The following is a 16,027-nucleotide window of genomic DNA, read 5'->3' as shown; positions in this document are numbered from 1 at the left end:
CCCAGAGTACAGGCTATATTGTGGGACATAAGATTTTTTTAATTTTAATGTATTTTGTTTCGGCTTATTTTTGGTTATAACAAACTAATATAAATATATGATCTCATATATCATGATATGATGGCTTTATTAGAGCTATTAGTCAATAATACTCTTGGCTTTAAACACTTTTCCCGAGTTGCACAATTATTCAGGTTGTCTCTCTAGTGCACATATTTCAGAGTGTCGATACATTGTTTCTTATTATATATGATTTTACTAACTTTTAGTCATAAATTATCAAGTCATTCTTTTGTTTTCACTTTACCTTTGAAATAAGAGTACCTAATAAAAAGAAACAACTTTTTGTGATGCTTATGAAAATCTTTGTATTGACTAAAACTAAATTTGATAGAAAGCCAAAATGCTTAAGTTACATAAAAGCATCTTTCTTTAGAACTTTTATAATATTATAATTTATTAGAAGACGTTATAGTTGGAATAAATGCTAACAAGCTTGGTGAGTTTGAAAACTATCCTTACAAATTCATTTCAATTAAGGTAATTTTATAATCCAGTCTGCGTTTAAGCAGACTGCATCTCTCGTACATTCTGGCAAGGTGAATACATAAACTCGTTAAACGATTTGGTAGAACATAATACGGAATTGTTGGTTTGATTTGGTAGATACATCTCTACACGTCGTTGGTACACTTTGTTGAAAGATGTTTCTGTTTGAAGTCGTTGAAACTGTGTGTCAGGGTTGTATTCCTCCAATTGGAACCCTGCAATATTAAATTGTTCAAATGAGCTGGGACGCTACAATGTTCTAGTGTTATACAAGCCTACATACTTTACAATCGTGATGTTATACGCACATATTTTCCTTACAAATGAAAATGATACTTTGTGTGAAATTTATTAAAGTCGAATAATAAAATGACTTCCTATAAAACTCAATGCTGTCGTTAAACAGAAATATAAGTTATTTAACTTTTATAAGACTTTTACAAACATTTTTCACGTTTCTGAAATGAAACTACTCACGAAGTTTCAAGCCTACCAAACGGAGATTATGAATTACAACTTTACGTAATAATAATATTTTTAATGAGCTACAAGAACTAACATGAAAAGCTCGTGTAAGGGACATCGTTGCAGTTTGTAGGAGTGAAAAAGAGAATAGCCTATTACCAGGCCCTAAGGAATTAAAAAATATATTTTAAGGAGTAGCCGCCTTTTTATTTTCAGTCCATATGACTCTCTATGGTTGCGAAATACTATCATTTATTATACGGATAACAAATGTAAGGTCAGAAAGTAAGGGTATCGTTCAGTGTGGGTTTGAGAAAGGAATATAAAAGACAGTAGTTTAATAAAGGAATATAAAAGACAGTAGTTTAATAAAGGAAAGAAAAGATCGGGAGATGTGAGAGAGACTAACAAATGAGGTCAGAGAGAAAGAAAGGGAGTATTATATTTCCAGTAAGAAATAAAACATATTTATTCATCTATATGCTACGAATTACAAGTAATAAATAACAAGTCTTTTCTTTTTACAAATGTATGAGTCAGTTCATAGTAGAAAAAAAGGTACAACGTAAATAAAGCTGATGAACACGAGAAGGAAAGGTGAAGCATAAGAATAGCACATATTAAAAAGAAAAGTCTCATGAGGGCATCCGTCAGTGATACCTGAGCTCGTGCATCAAATTCGGTCCGACTAACTTGTTAGCGATGGTGTGAACACAATTTCAAAGATGGCGCGCCTTCGGAATCTTAAGCGAGAACCATAAACAGAAAATCCGACGGAAGATTCGATTTAGGCAACCCTGTAAAACTACTATTACACCATCATCATACCTGTGTGCCATTCCAGATGTGTTTTATTCCCCCTCTGACACCTCTTTGAAAGAGAACTACACCATATAGATAAACCACACAATACCATTCTGAGTCTGTCTGCCGAACTTGGTCCTATTAGCGCCAGAAATGTAGAAAAGCTAGTTGGACATACATATTTACAAAGCTACAAGTTGAATTTATATTTAGTTTCGTAAGTAAAATGTGTACAACATGAAGAATAGAAATAGTGATTGTTTTCTCGAACATAATATTAATTCAAAGTACTAAGGCAGAAACGAGTTCAGAAACAGAGAAATTCATTCACAACGTTTAAATGTATAAATAACTTATATACGATGATCTTTAATCAGCTATATGTTATTACAAACTATTTGAGTACTCGTCCCTGGACGGAAGTTATGTGAATGCCTGTTTAATAAAGGATTATCTTAGGACATGTAAATAAATGCAAGAAAACGCCCATAAAAACTATAAAACACAAAATGTGAAATAACAAGTTAGCGTGTTTTTCCGCATGACCCCAACAAACCTTCACGCCAAGTTTGGTAAAGATACTCCAACGTGAGGTGAGGTAGTAATAAAATATGCAAAAACGCCCTTTAAATCGGCAAAATGCAAACTGAAACATTATGTGTAACCACGTATGGACCAACTGAACCTCCATTTTAGTAGTGGTGAAGATCCACTTACAACCTTAGGAGCAGTTACATAGATATACAACAGACCACTGATAGTACAATTATATTTATATCCACTATCCTTTGAGTAAGAAAAGAAATAGAAACTGTCTTGACGTGATTTCTTGCTCCCCTGTGGCTCAGCAGCAATTTATCACGCTTACAAAGCAAACATACAAGTTTTGTTACCAATTTTACTTAATGATTAAGCAACAAATGCATCAAACACACACTTAACTTTATTTCACATTCCTATAGACACATTTATGCTTCCAAGTTTTTGATATTTGACGAGATATTTTAACGTTAAGACTAGATTAAGCAGTGTTCTAATTACACCAGTTAAACGTAGCAACTGGCATTCAAGTTTAAGTAGTTCAAATGAAGTGTTAAATGGCACATATCTTAGAGTATGAAATATAATTATATATTAACAAAACTTATAAAAATGCATAATGTATAAACGTATTTGTGATTTAAAATGAGCTGTTTTTCAAAAACAAAATAAACATTTTTATGTTTAAGCAATGGAAGAATTCAAGTCTAACATTATAGAGAAATACATGAAGACGACTTAATTAAAGATAGCATAATAACATTTAAAAAAAACACGTTATTAAGCCATCATATCGTGGTATTATAATTATAAAAACAAGTGAACGATACTGTAGAATCAAGCTGTGATAAATGATAATTATATACAGCACTATAATTACAATATTTTATTAGCAGTTTACTATCACGACAAGTGTAAAAGATAACGTTTAAAATGACAGACACTTGGTTCCATTTTCGATCCACGGATTGGCCGTTGAGGCTGAAGAATCAAAGAATTGGTGTCGTGCAATTCGAGACTTTGGCATTGGTTAATTTGATTCATTCTGTCTCTGAATTCTCGCCTGAACCTTTCCTATATAAGAGCCAATAAGCGATAATAAATGTATTTTCATCACTTAGTTAAAGAAGAACAAGTAAATATTAGACTAGACATAAACTGAAACTTCATTTAAAATTTTGAATCAGGAAAAAGTGTTGTAAATGTGAGGGCGTTAAATATAAGAAAAGATGGGATTTGTAAAGTAGTCGAAAAAAAAAAAATATAAAGGTTAAACAGTTCAGCATTTGTAAGTTTAATAATGTAAAAATAAATCTGATATGTTCAGTGCTAACTGAAAATTGATAAAGTTTGTAGATAGCTGAAAAGTTAATGAGCTTAAAACTAGATTCAATAGAAGTAGGAAGAGAAGTAATACTTATAATAACTCTCTAAAGAAGGAAACAGAATATCTTTTCAAATGAGTTTACGATTCTAGATTTAAGATAAAACAAAATTTTATACCCGGATGTTTGGATTACAAAAGATTATCAAGAAACTGTAATGCATTAACAACACATAACCAAAATTACTGGATTGTATTTGAAGAATTGTACAAAAAATACAGAAATTTATAGTTTAAAAGTTTGAGGATTTTAAGACAAATAAGTTTACTATGTGTAGTCATATTTAATCAAATTAAATGTGGTGTGTGTAAAAATACACGAGACAACTAAGGATGGTATATGTAATTATGTTAGTGCAAATAAATTAAATTAGATAAAGGGTAGATGATGGAAGACCTAATTAAAGATAAGTGATCGATAAAGTTTATGGGCGATAAAGTCAGTAATTGCAATGAGAATAATAGAAGAAAATCATTCATAAAATAAACGTAACAAAGTTTGATGTTCATGGAAAAAGCCAAATTATTTGTAAGTTTCTTTAATTAATAGTTTAGTGTTGTTTTAGAACATTGTATCTTATCTTTGATTATTATAACATATAATAATACATCATTTTAGAGCCTTAGAACGTAATTATTTTCTGCACTATAAATACACAAGCCTAAAATGTCCTAAACTAACTAACCTAGCTTATTTGATGAACTTCTCTCTCTCTCTCGGGGTTTGGGTATGATATGTACGTACCCTGGAGGGTCAGGTGCTCTTTGACCTCTTCCTCCTTCCTGTACTTGTGTTGTCGTGCAGTGTTTGATGGTGGTAGTTACTGCATTTTTGGGTCAGAGTGAGTTGAATTTACTCCGACCCTTATCAGGGCAATGTACATGTATTGATATACATGTATAGATATTGTTTTGCCCTATCCGGAAGATGTATAATTTGTTGGTGACACTTTTATTACATTATATTTTCATATGTATATGTTTTATTTTATTATTATTATCATTTTACTTATTTTTGTGTTTAGAATATATGTTGATCGGGGAGAGATGTTCAGGACTGTCTTCATCATGTATGAGGTACCTGTCTAGTTCGCATAGTAATTCGTTTATCATCCAGTTTTTAACAATACGTTATTGTGTTACGTAGGAGTCTATCTGGTATGGTTGGTATGTTAGAATATTTAAGTAGACATTGGGATGATGTTGCTCTAGGAACTCTGTATGCTGTTGTGAGGAGTGTGTTTTGGATTGTTTGTAGTTTGGTTATAATTGTTTTGTCACTTACAGTTTTCCATGCTGGAGCTGCATAGTCGATTACTGGTCTAATAGATGTTTTGTAGATTTTTAGTATATTGTCTGTTGATGCTCCACTGTTCTTGCCAGTTAGACTCCTAGCACAGTTGGTTCTTTGCCAGACTTTGTTTTTAATTTCGTTTACATAGTTAATCCAAGTTAATTTTGAATCATAGGTTAGATCTAAAGCTTTTGTCTATGTGACAGTCTGAAATAGTGTTCCATTCATATATATTTCAGGATGTAGTTTTTTGTATTTTGTCAATTTTGTAAAGACAACCAGTTGTGTTTTTGCTGTATTTATTTTTATTCTGTATTTTTGACAGTGTTTGCTTATTCTATTTAGTTGCGGTTGTATGTTGTGGCTGCTATTGTTGGTGTTGTGGCACTTTTCCAGACTGACACATCATCAGCGAACTGTGAAGAGAATCCATGATTAGGATCCTTCAATGGTACATTGTTTACATACATGATAAAGAGTATAGGGCTAACCACCCCTCCCTGAGGGCCACCAACTTCTGGAGTAAAGTATTCAGAAAAGGTACTCTCTACATTCACTCTACACTTTCTATTTTCCAAAAAGTTAGATAACCAGCGAATAATTCCACGTGGTAGTCCCATTTCATTCATTCGGAACCTTAGACCATCGTGCCATACAGTGTCGAATGCTTTCTCGATATCAAAGAAACAAGCGACAGTGCATTCTTTTTTTATTGAAGCTATTTATTATAGTTTCGGTTAATCTGTTTGAGTGATCTGTCGTTTGTCTAAATATCCTGAATCCATTTTGTTCTTCTGGTAATTTCGATGTTATGTGGATAGTCTGTTACTGATTATTCTTTCAAGAATTTTGCCTGCACAGCTGGTCAGGCTGATTTGTAAGTAGTTATTAGGTTTATTGGCTTGCTTTCCTTCCTTATGGAACATTGATATATCAACAAGCTTCCAAAAAACTGGTATGTATCCTGAGGATAGTGATAGATCAAAAAGCGCTTTTATGTGGTTAAACAATTTCAAACTGCCCTTTTTTTTATAAGGATGACTTGTATTTCATCTTCACCCGGAGATTTGTTTTTGTGTTTTTTATTGCTTCAAGAAGTTCATGTATGGATATTTTTTTCGTTAGGATCGTGTCTTCGTAGTTTGTGATGTGTCTTGTATTTTTCTCAGATATACTCGTTGGGCAAATTGGTTCAAATTGTTTTTTTACTGTTTAGTGTATAGTTGGTAACTTTATTATATAAATAGGTATTCATGTCTGGATCAGAATGAGTTTTAGATGTATTTTGTAATTGGGCTTTGAAAGCTTCGGCTTTTTCTTTATTTGTGGAACTTCTCGCAAAATCACACAAGAGAACTACCTGCAACAGCCGTCCTCTAATCTTGATAAGATAAACCTGAGAGAAGACAGCTAATCGAGCCACCCACCGTCAACACTTGAGCTACTATTTCTCTCTCATTCTTATAAAGTACACGTGTCCCCCCAATGAGCAGAGGGCGGTTTCTCCTTTTGTTGGAAAAAGGAAAGCGGGAATGGAACGCGAAATACAGAACTTTAATTTTATAGTCTGCCTCACTAAGCAATAGGAAATGCTTGACCCTTTTAATTAAGCTAGCTAGTTCAGTTTTTTAATTAAGCTAGCTAGTTCAGTTTAAAGGTCGAGATAGTAACTAAAAAAAACTCTTTTCAAATACTTTTATTCTCAAACCTGGATTTTGCAATCAGTAAAATAGAGTCTTCATAGAATCTAACATGGACTAAAATATATTTTATTTCCAAATATTTTAAATTAGATGTTTTACACATAGGTCATTTTTTTAGCATATAATGACTGTGTAAGTTAAATATATCTAGTAAGTTGTACATACGAAAAGAGTAAACGACAGTCTATTTTATAACAGAATTAAACAAGTTACGTTGAATACTAAAAAAGATAAAAAATATGCTAAATGTACAATTTTTATTTAAAAATAAAATGATATAATTATGCAATTCTAACCAGGTTTTATTTACAAGTTGACATTTTTCAATCAGAAATAATATACATAAACGCAATTTCTACATCAAGCAACTATGAGAACACTTATGTAAGATTTCACACAATTGCGTTAAACAGTGTACAATAAATGTTTAAAAATATTTATATTTTCAAAATACAATAAAACTGTTTTACGTAATAATTATGCAGTTTAAAGGTAATATAAAACAATGGGAACGGTCTCATACGCCCATCATATTTTAATGACGCACTTCGTCATCATCGATTAAAATTATGAAGTAAAACAATTTTGTATTATTTTACTTCATTGCACATTACGACTTTATAATAGGATATAATATTTCTATTGTAAAAGCAGTAGTTTCAAATGAAATAATACTTGTAATCAGTAAATGAACTCATAGAGAAAAAATAGTTTTATTGTTAAAGCAGTAGCTTCAAATGAAATAATACTTGTAATCAGTAAGTGGACTCATAGGGAAAAATATTTTTATTGTAAAAGCAGTAATTTGAAATGAAATAATACTTGTAAACAGTAAATGAACTCATAGGGAAAATATTTTTATTGTAAAAGCAGTAGCTTCAAATGAAATAATACTTGTAATCAGTAAATGAACTCATAGGGAAAAAATATTTTTATTGTAAAAGCAGTAGCTTTAAATGAAATAATACTTATAATCAGGAAGTGGACTCAAAATGAAACTATTGATTTTTATTATATTTTAAAACTAGGAACAGTTTCGTTTCTAAACGTTTATTTCTTTAAAATATTCTATGAAAATTATCAGATTTCAAAACAAACGTACTGGTCGTTTGTATCTGTTTGTTCTCCGTATTGGCCCCACCTGAAAAAAAAATGCGTATTTTTTTATCAAAGCTAAACAAAAATTGAGTTTTAAGCTATTTTGAAAAATATAGACTTTTATATTTATAATTTTATGGTGGTCGTTTGAAATTAAGCAGAAAGCAACACAATTGGCTATCTATGTTCTGCCTACCACGGATATCGAAACCCGATTTCTAACTGTGCTAATGGGGTGCGTGTATTTAACAGAAATATAATATAAAAAAATATAAGGAAAAATCCACGCCATAAAAAAGTTACTGCCGTACTCTGAGAAACATTTTCTCTCACTATAAACTGGTTTTTGTGATAAAATATAAAAAATATATTACTATTTAAATAAACGGTTTAAACATCTTTACCATTGGTTAATAGGGCAGCTTTTGTAGGACGTGGATAATGCAATTTAAAGCTGTAAAAATAATTAACATCTGGTAAAAATAACAGTTTCTGGAATTATCACGCTAAAATTAAAAAACGATCAAAGCAGTCTTAAATTAATAATGTGGCTTGTGTCATGTTATCAGGAAAATATAAAGCTATTGAAATTAACTCATTACGTAATTTAGTGAATTTCTTTCCACTTTTGATATGTTTGTAGTTATTACTTTTTATATCAACTTGATCTATAAAAATGTACCTTTTTATACGGCTTCGACCGTAAATAAACTACGTAGCTCAAAATTTCATTTATAAACAAACTAGTACGTTGAAAATACCTGGAAAATAATATTTGAAAATAACTTTAACTTACAAATAACACATGTAGATGTTCTACTATTAGTCTAAAAAGAAACATGATAACGTAAGACGAAAACGAAATAATTTAAACACCTTTTATGATGTGACAGGTACTACATTAAAATGTTTGATTTTATTTATAATAACTTAAACATAATACATGGGATTTATCATTTAATGGTAAGGTAGTTTTAACTTATATTTAATGATCTTTCTGAAGGAAGTAATACGCAAGCACTCCCTAAGATTAAAACAAATTTAATAACGTGGATTAAATAGAAATGTTTACATTCTGCTTTTCGTTTTTATGTTTGTGTGTGTGTTTTCTTACAACAAAGCCACATCGGGCTATCAGCTCAGCCCACCAGGGAATATCCATAGACTTACCACTGTATCTGCGGGGAACTTCGTTTACATAAATAATTCACTTTATATCAGGCAAACTTCAGCTTATATTTGATAAAACACAGCTAAGTACTGCAGCTTATACCGGGAACTTTGTTGTTTCTTTAACCAAGCTTGGCCCGTGTTACGCCAGGGATTTTAAAATAGCTTTAGATACGAATGTTTGTATAGTGTATAAGCACATACCTTCCCATGCTATTTCTTTAAACAGTTTGAGTCTTTATACACTTTGTATTCATGTTGGTATATCAAATGGTTTGTGTTTTGAATTTTGCGCAAAGCTACACGAGGGCTATCTGCGCTAGTTATCCATAATTTAGCAGTGTAAGACTAGAGGGAAGGCAGCTATTCACCAACACCCACTGCCATCTATTGAGCTACTTTTTACCAATGAATAGTGTGATTGAGCGAACATAATGACACTCCCACGGCTGAAAGGACGATCATGTTTGGTGTGACGGGGATTCGAACTCGCGACTTACAAAATGAAGAAAGAACAGATCAGAGTTCACAAAATGACTCTTATAACTGATATTTATTTGTAACATTTATTTCCAGGAATAATTATCTTGATAACCACCTTAAAATCTATTTGTCTCAAACCACTCTTGACATTGTTTATGAATACAGATTCCACTCAACGCTGATCGAAAACTAAAACATTGTTCTATATATTTTCTTTAAAAATTTGGTTTGGTTTACACATTGCTAAGCACAAAGCTACACCGCGTGCTTTGTCTGCTAACGTATCGCTGAACTACTTAGGGGCACTTTTTTAAGAAACTGTATTTTTGTAGGACAAACAGCAGCAAAGACTTGAACGTTATTATTTTGTAATTCTATACATAAGAGCCAAAAGTAATAAACGGAGCAAAATTGTAGTTTTAAGGTCGCATACGACAGCGCACGTTTAAAGCATACTTACATTATATATGGCATAAATAAATGGATTATAACAAGAGTTACTCATGGCCAACCAATGACAGCAGAACCAGATGACGTTGATAAACTTGTATCTGTAATAGAACAAAGAAAAGTCTTATCATATTTTTTCTCTCTCTTATGAAAACTATTTTCCAAATTCCACTTTTTTTCTTCAATCGTTTGAAGAAAAACGAGAATAAGGTTTTATCGTTTTATCCAATAAATTGTCTTAAGTGTAAGTTGGTGACCGTTTATGACGTACAAATAAAAGCGCACTTCATTATAAATGTGTAATTTTAACTTGTTTATTTTAGTTATCCGCACTTGTTTGCTTTTTAAAGATGCTCAAGCTTATTTCACCTTTAGACGGAAGTAAGACTTTAGTCGTTTTGGTATAACAATTCCTAAATAAAACTTTTCAAAGTAATCTAATGTTGAGATTAGTTATTTCAAAAAAAATGTCGTCTGTTTTAAGTTTATTTACGTTAAGCACGTGTAATATTCCTAAAGGTGTCGCGCTGTCCCTTCATGAGGTACCGTACAGGAGGTGAGATGGAGAGAAGTCCATTGATACAACCAGTAGCCTGCTGAGTCTGTACTCTACTATCGATTATCCATTTTACTGCCACAAGTTTCATTCCACATGAACGGTAATCAAGCTATTTCAAGATCACTGTTTGCACTTTACTAGTGAAAAGAAGACCGATATCTGGTTGGAAGGGTTTTGTTGAAAATGATAAATAGGCTTATCTTTTGTTGTTGTTTAGCCAAGTAACTATTAATGTTGAACCATCGCTGTTTTTCTGTGATTTTTCCTACTTCACACTCTGCCCTAGTTCAACATTTTTTTTATCTAGGTTGATTTCTTACAGATCTCAGTTGCTTATTCCGCACTGAGTCGTCTCAGACCTGAAGAATACGAATTATTTCAGTGGTGGTTTTAAAGCACCTATCCACCCAGGATTTCCTCCTGAGGCACATCTTGGGGATTGTCCTCTTGTTTGGTGTTTACAAAATCATTAAAGAGATGGGCAGTGGCTCGATGATGAAATGCGTAGTTTTTAATAGGGCCTTTTTACTCTACCAGAGCCTTTTACTCTACCAGAGCCTTTTTACTCTACCAGAGCCTTACTTACTCTACCAGAGCCTTACTTACTCTACCAGAGCCTTTTTACTCTACCAGAGCCTTACTTACTCTACCAGAGCCTTTTTATTCTACCAGAGCCTTACTTACTCTATCCTTATTTACACATTACCGATGATCAATATAAGTTCTACATATAATTTAAGACTTGAAGCAGCAACAATCGTTTCAAGATGGGCGCGGGATGTACTTCATTAACTTTCATTGCAGCCCTATCACACCTCACGACCCTCAGCACCTTTCATTGTAATAGTGCCTTCTGTTTATCATAGTATTAATGCGGCTGCTTGAAATGAGTTGTCTGTTATCGCTAAAACTTCGTGCTCATCAGCACATCTGTTGTCGAATATGCAGAATAAACTAGTCAACTGAGCAGCTTCAACCTCTAACCGTTGCTCGTAAAATACCTTTCTATCTAACTGTCGTACAAGATCTAGACTAACAGGTTATTTCAACTAAAACACGTGTAATTGAAAAATACATAAAAAGCTTATCTTTTCGCGATGCATTTCTTCCCTTAAAACTAAAGTTTAGGACGTAAGTGGAATGTATTTCCTGTTATATCGTATGAAAGTCACACAAAAATAAACTATTTATGGTATTTGAAGTTTTACCAGTTTTTAAGTTTAGCATAAAAACAAAAATACTCAGGATCGAGCACCAATTATCACTGATTGATTATTGAACGAAGTTACAATGTATAGGGCCATAGAGAATCTTCAACAAAGAGAGACGAAAATACCAGTAACATAACATGTTCCTTCGTTGCTAAGTTGTGCTTACCCAATCACTGATTCAGAGTAACATTATGAATATACTGCCAGTATTAGTGCAGGTACGAAAAGAAGTATACATGAAATACCATAGAACGAGCATTAGCATTATCTTTATAGAAAGTTTCAATATATCAAGATACATTGATATGAAGATAAAATGAGTTTAGGTTCTATTTCCTTGTAAGAAATTATTTTTCAAAATTTCCCAGATACTGTTGAAAATCTCAGAAACTGTTTTTTAATAAAAAATATAGTATAAATTTCAGTTATTAAAACCACAAGGCAAGAACATTTAGCTGAAAATAATAATTATCAGACTACAAATTATGCTTTGAATACATAAACATAGAACCCCGCTCTGCTTTTTGTGCTTTTACCTAATTATGTCTACTATTTTTGAAACTAGTTGAAACCATATGCTTAAGTATCATAATTTGATCTTTGTTTTCAATTCGCTTCACTACAAGTCATCATTTACAGATAAGTAGTAACATTGTTTGTTTTTGAATATCGCATAAAGCTACACAAGGGCTATCTGCGCTAGTCGTCCCTAATTTTGCAGTGTAAGACTAAAGGGAAGGCAGCTAGTCATCACCACCCACCGCCAACTCTTGGCTACTCTTTTACCAACGAATAGTGGGATTGGCCGTCACATTATGACGCCCCTACGGCTGAAAGGGCGAGCATGTTTGGCGCGATGGGGATGCGAACCCGCGACCCTCAGATTACAAATCGCACGCCTTAACACGCTTGGCCATGCCAGGCCCAACAAGGAATAACATAGTCAACCGTTTCCTGTAATAGTAAACTTTATTTCCAAAGTATCTAATATTACATCTATAACAACTGTCTGTATAAAAGCACAACCATCCACAGATAATGATTAGATGCAAACAATTAAGCTTAAATAATTTGTTTCAAATAATTCTAAAAAAAATCATATAATTTTTTTATTATAAAATAGGTATGATCAGTTTCATGTTTCACTGTTTAGATAAAATAAACCAAATGTATTAAAAGTGATTTGCTCCGTGTTTAATGAAATGAGTTTAATATCAAATATTTAAAATTGCTAAGATCGATGATTTCACTCTAGAAACAGTGTATTTAAAAGCTGAAATATATTTATATTATAAAACAGTGTAATTTTGATAATACTTTCTTAGCATAAAAGTCTGAAATGCTAATATAAATATATGTATATGAACTAAAATATTTCACTGTAAACTAATTGTAGCCGTCCCTAATTTAGCAGTGTAAGATTAGAGGGAAGGCAGCTAGTGATCACCACCCACCGCCAAAACTTGGGCTACTCTTTTACCAACGGATAGTGGGATTGACCGTCACTTTAACGCCCCCATGGCTGAAAAGGCGAACATGTTTGGTGCGACGCGCATTTGAACCCGCGACCCTCGGATTACGAGTCGAACGCCTTTACCCATCTGGCCATGCCGGGCCAACACAGATCTATGATGGATCACAGAAAGTGAATTTACCATGTTACAATTATAACGTATTTTCTGTACTGAACAAGTAAACTTGAGTGAACGAGATTTTAGTGTATGACTATTTTTCATATGACAATAATGCGCTTTTTGTTATAGTCACTAAGATAACCTGAAAAGCGAGTAAAACCTTTTAATCCAAACCGAATAAGTAAGAGAAGTGCCAAAAGTAAAAGCTTGGTGCTCAAATGTTGGTAAATTTGCCTCCCGCTAGTACAGCGGTATGTCTACGAAGTTACAACGCTAAAATTAGGGGTTCGATTCCTCTCGGTGGGCTCAGCAGATTGTAAATTCCTTCACTGGATATCCTGTCTTGTATTGTAAGTTTTTGTTTGTTCCAGAACAAAGATAGCTGAAGCACAAAAAACAAAACAAAAGTAAATGTGGACAATACAACGGTAACTATGTCAAATATGGATTTATACCAGCACCAAATAACCAACAACAACCAATGTGCCTTTCATGTGAGAGTGTTCTCTCAAATGATGCAATAAAACCATTCAGGCTTTATAAACATTTGAAAAAAATTTCACTAGACACAGCAGACAAAAACATAACTTATTTTCCATGCTTCGTACAACAATTCGTTGTTGATAGCCAGAACTTGTAAGCCTCATACAATTGGGGAATAACTGATTCTGCCTGCAGTAAGATAGGATCTGAGTATCGTTTTACACAGGTCCCCTGACCAAATTATTAAATCTATTCCTCTCAGTGATAACTCTGACCAAAGGATGGTGGACGAAATGGCTAGAAACGTTGAAAATGCATTGTGCAACATATTTAGAACAACATAATTTGTTTCACAGCTGGATGAGTCGTCTCTACCAAACAATGAATCTTTGGTTCTTGTTTATGTTCTCTTCATCAAAGATGAAAGTTTGAATCAAGTGCAACTTTTTGCGAGACAACTAGAAACAGATACAAAAGTGGAGCCATATGTTGTTTAACAATTGTTTTTTAAAAAAGGATAAATAAATCCCACTAGCCGACATTCTTGCTCGTGCAATTGACGGGGCACCATCAATGGCTTCAAGACTTTCCTGAAAAATGCTGTGCCTAGTGTATTTACAGTCCATTGTGTAATTCACCGGTAATATCCAGTCACAAAGAATCTAATTGGTCGATTTCACAAATCCATGTTATTACAGCGATAAATAAAATCAAAGCACATGACCTAAATGTCAAATTGTTTCAACAGCTCTACACTAAGAATGATGAAGACTTTGAACACATGTTGCTGTCAGGTGGCTGTTGAAGGGAAACTGCCTGAGACGTTTCTAATCATTTTTCGAAATGGTGGTAGAATTATTTCAAGATTCCGATGTTTCTCTCAGTGAGGGACTCAGAAATACCAAACATGACGTTGTCGACTTGTCAGATATATTTGCGCAGTTTAACAAAGTTAATTTGCAACTCCAAGGAAAATATACGAACCTTATAAGAATAAAATCAGTCATCTCCACGTTTCAGTCCAAGATACTTTTATTTAAGCGTAACATAGACCGTCGTGAGCTCTTCCAGTTCCCGAGTCTCTCCAAATTGGAAGAAAAAAAAAGGATACCGGATGATGATCTTCAAGCGTATTGTACACACCTGGAGAAACAGCACAGAGACGTGTCTGAAAACTTTCACTGTCTTCTTTTTCTCGAAATACCAGACTGGGTGATTAATCCATTCTTGGACATCAACATCAAGCAAACAGGAAGGGTGGAGAAAGAACTGATCTCGCTACAAAATGACATTGAACTGAGGCCAAAGTTCAAACTATCATATCAAGTGTTTTGGATACAGAAAAAAGTTTCTGAACACTATACTGTAGAATGAAATCAAGATGTACTTTATTGCTTTCCTGACATCGTATTTAGTAGAGCGTGGCTTCAGTGCAGTAGCTCTGCTTCTTTCCAAACAAAGAACCAGACTGTAAATTACTGAACGTAAGATCTCAGGCTTCTTCTCAGTACCTTGCAGCCTGATGTGAAGAAACTTATATCAATGCATCAAGCTCATCCATCTCATTAAAAGGTAACATAACAGTGCAGTTACCAAAACAGTCTTCAATCATGTTAAATAAAGGGGCGTACTTGATTGAGCTTTAGTTTTTAAATGTATAAGCTTCCATTACCATTATAATGATTGCCTCTGTGTAGGTTTGCAGATAAGTAGGTTTAGTAGAAGTCTTATACCGGTGCAATGGAGATACTATTATGTATGCATGTGGAGTAGGAGGAGCGAGGGCACTGGGGATGTGATTTGGATCTGTCATACAACTTGATTAATAAAATATAGTTGTAATGAAATGTTCTAAATTTGTTTATTTTGATAATGCAACGGGTTAAATGTTTGTGAGATAATCATTGTCCATGTCTTGAAACTATTTGTTGCTTATATGCCACATATACTCTGTGCATTAACGCCGCATGGTGAGCAGTTTTGTAACAACTGGTTTGCTACATATTTTTCTTGCATACATACTATAAACATTCTAGCTAACGTTCAGTTTGATTTGAATTTCGCGCAAAGCTACACGAGAGCTATCTGCGCTAGCCGTCCCTAATATTGCAGAATAAGACTAAAGGGAAAGCAACTAGTTATCACCACCCGCCGCCAACTCTTGGTTTACTATTTTACCAACGAATAGTGGAATTGACCG

General features: G+C 33.3%; 1 protein-coding gene across 1 annotated transcript in view; it reads right to left on the bottom strand.

Moving 5' to 3' along the window:
* Positions 1-474: 474 nt before the first annotated feature.
* LOC143235531 (RYamide receptor-like) overlaps positions 475-16,027 on the bottom strand; it is a 72,265-nt gene continuing 56,712 nt past the window's right edge. The window contains exons 3-6 of the mRNA XM_076473767.1: positions 9,951-10,041; positions 7,842-7,880; positions 3,301-3,432; positions 475-764 (exon numbers count right to left, since the gene is read on the bottom strand). Of these exons, the coding sequence (XP_076329882.1) occupies positions 675-764; positions 3,301-3,432; positions 7,842-7,880; positions 9,951-10,041 (352 nt within the window). The 3' untranslated portion in view covers positions 475-674. The remainder of the gene's footprint in view (positions 765-3,300; positions 3,433-7,841; positions 7,881-9,950; positions 10,042-16,027) is intronic.

Source organism: Tachypleus tridentatus, chromosome 12 (assembly GCF_004210375.1).
Source record: "Tachypleus tridentatus isolate NWPU-2018 chromosome 12, ASM421037v1, whole genome shotgun sequence".
NCBI lineage: Eukaryota > Metazoa > Arthropoda > Merostomata > Xiphosura > Limulidae > Tachypleus > Tachypleus tridentatus.
This window is presented reverse-complemented; position numbering and strand designations above follow the sequence as displayed.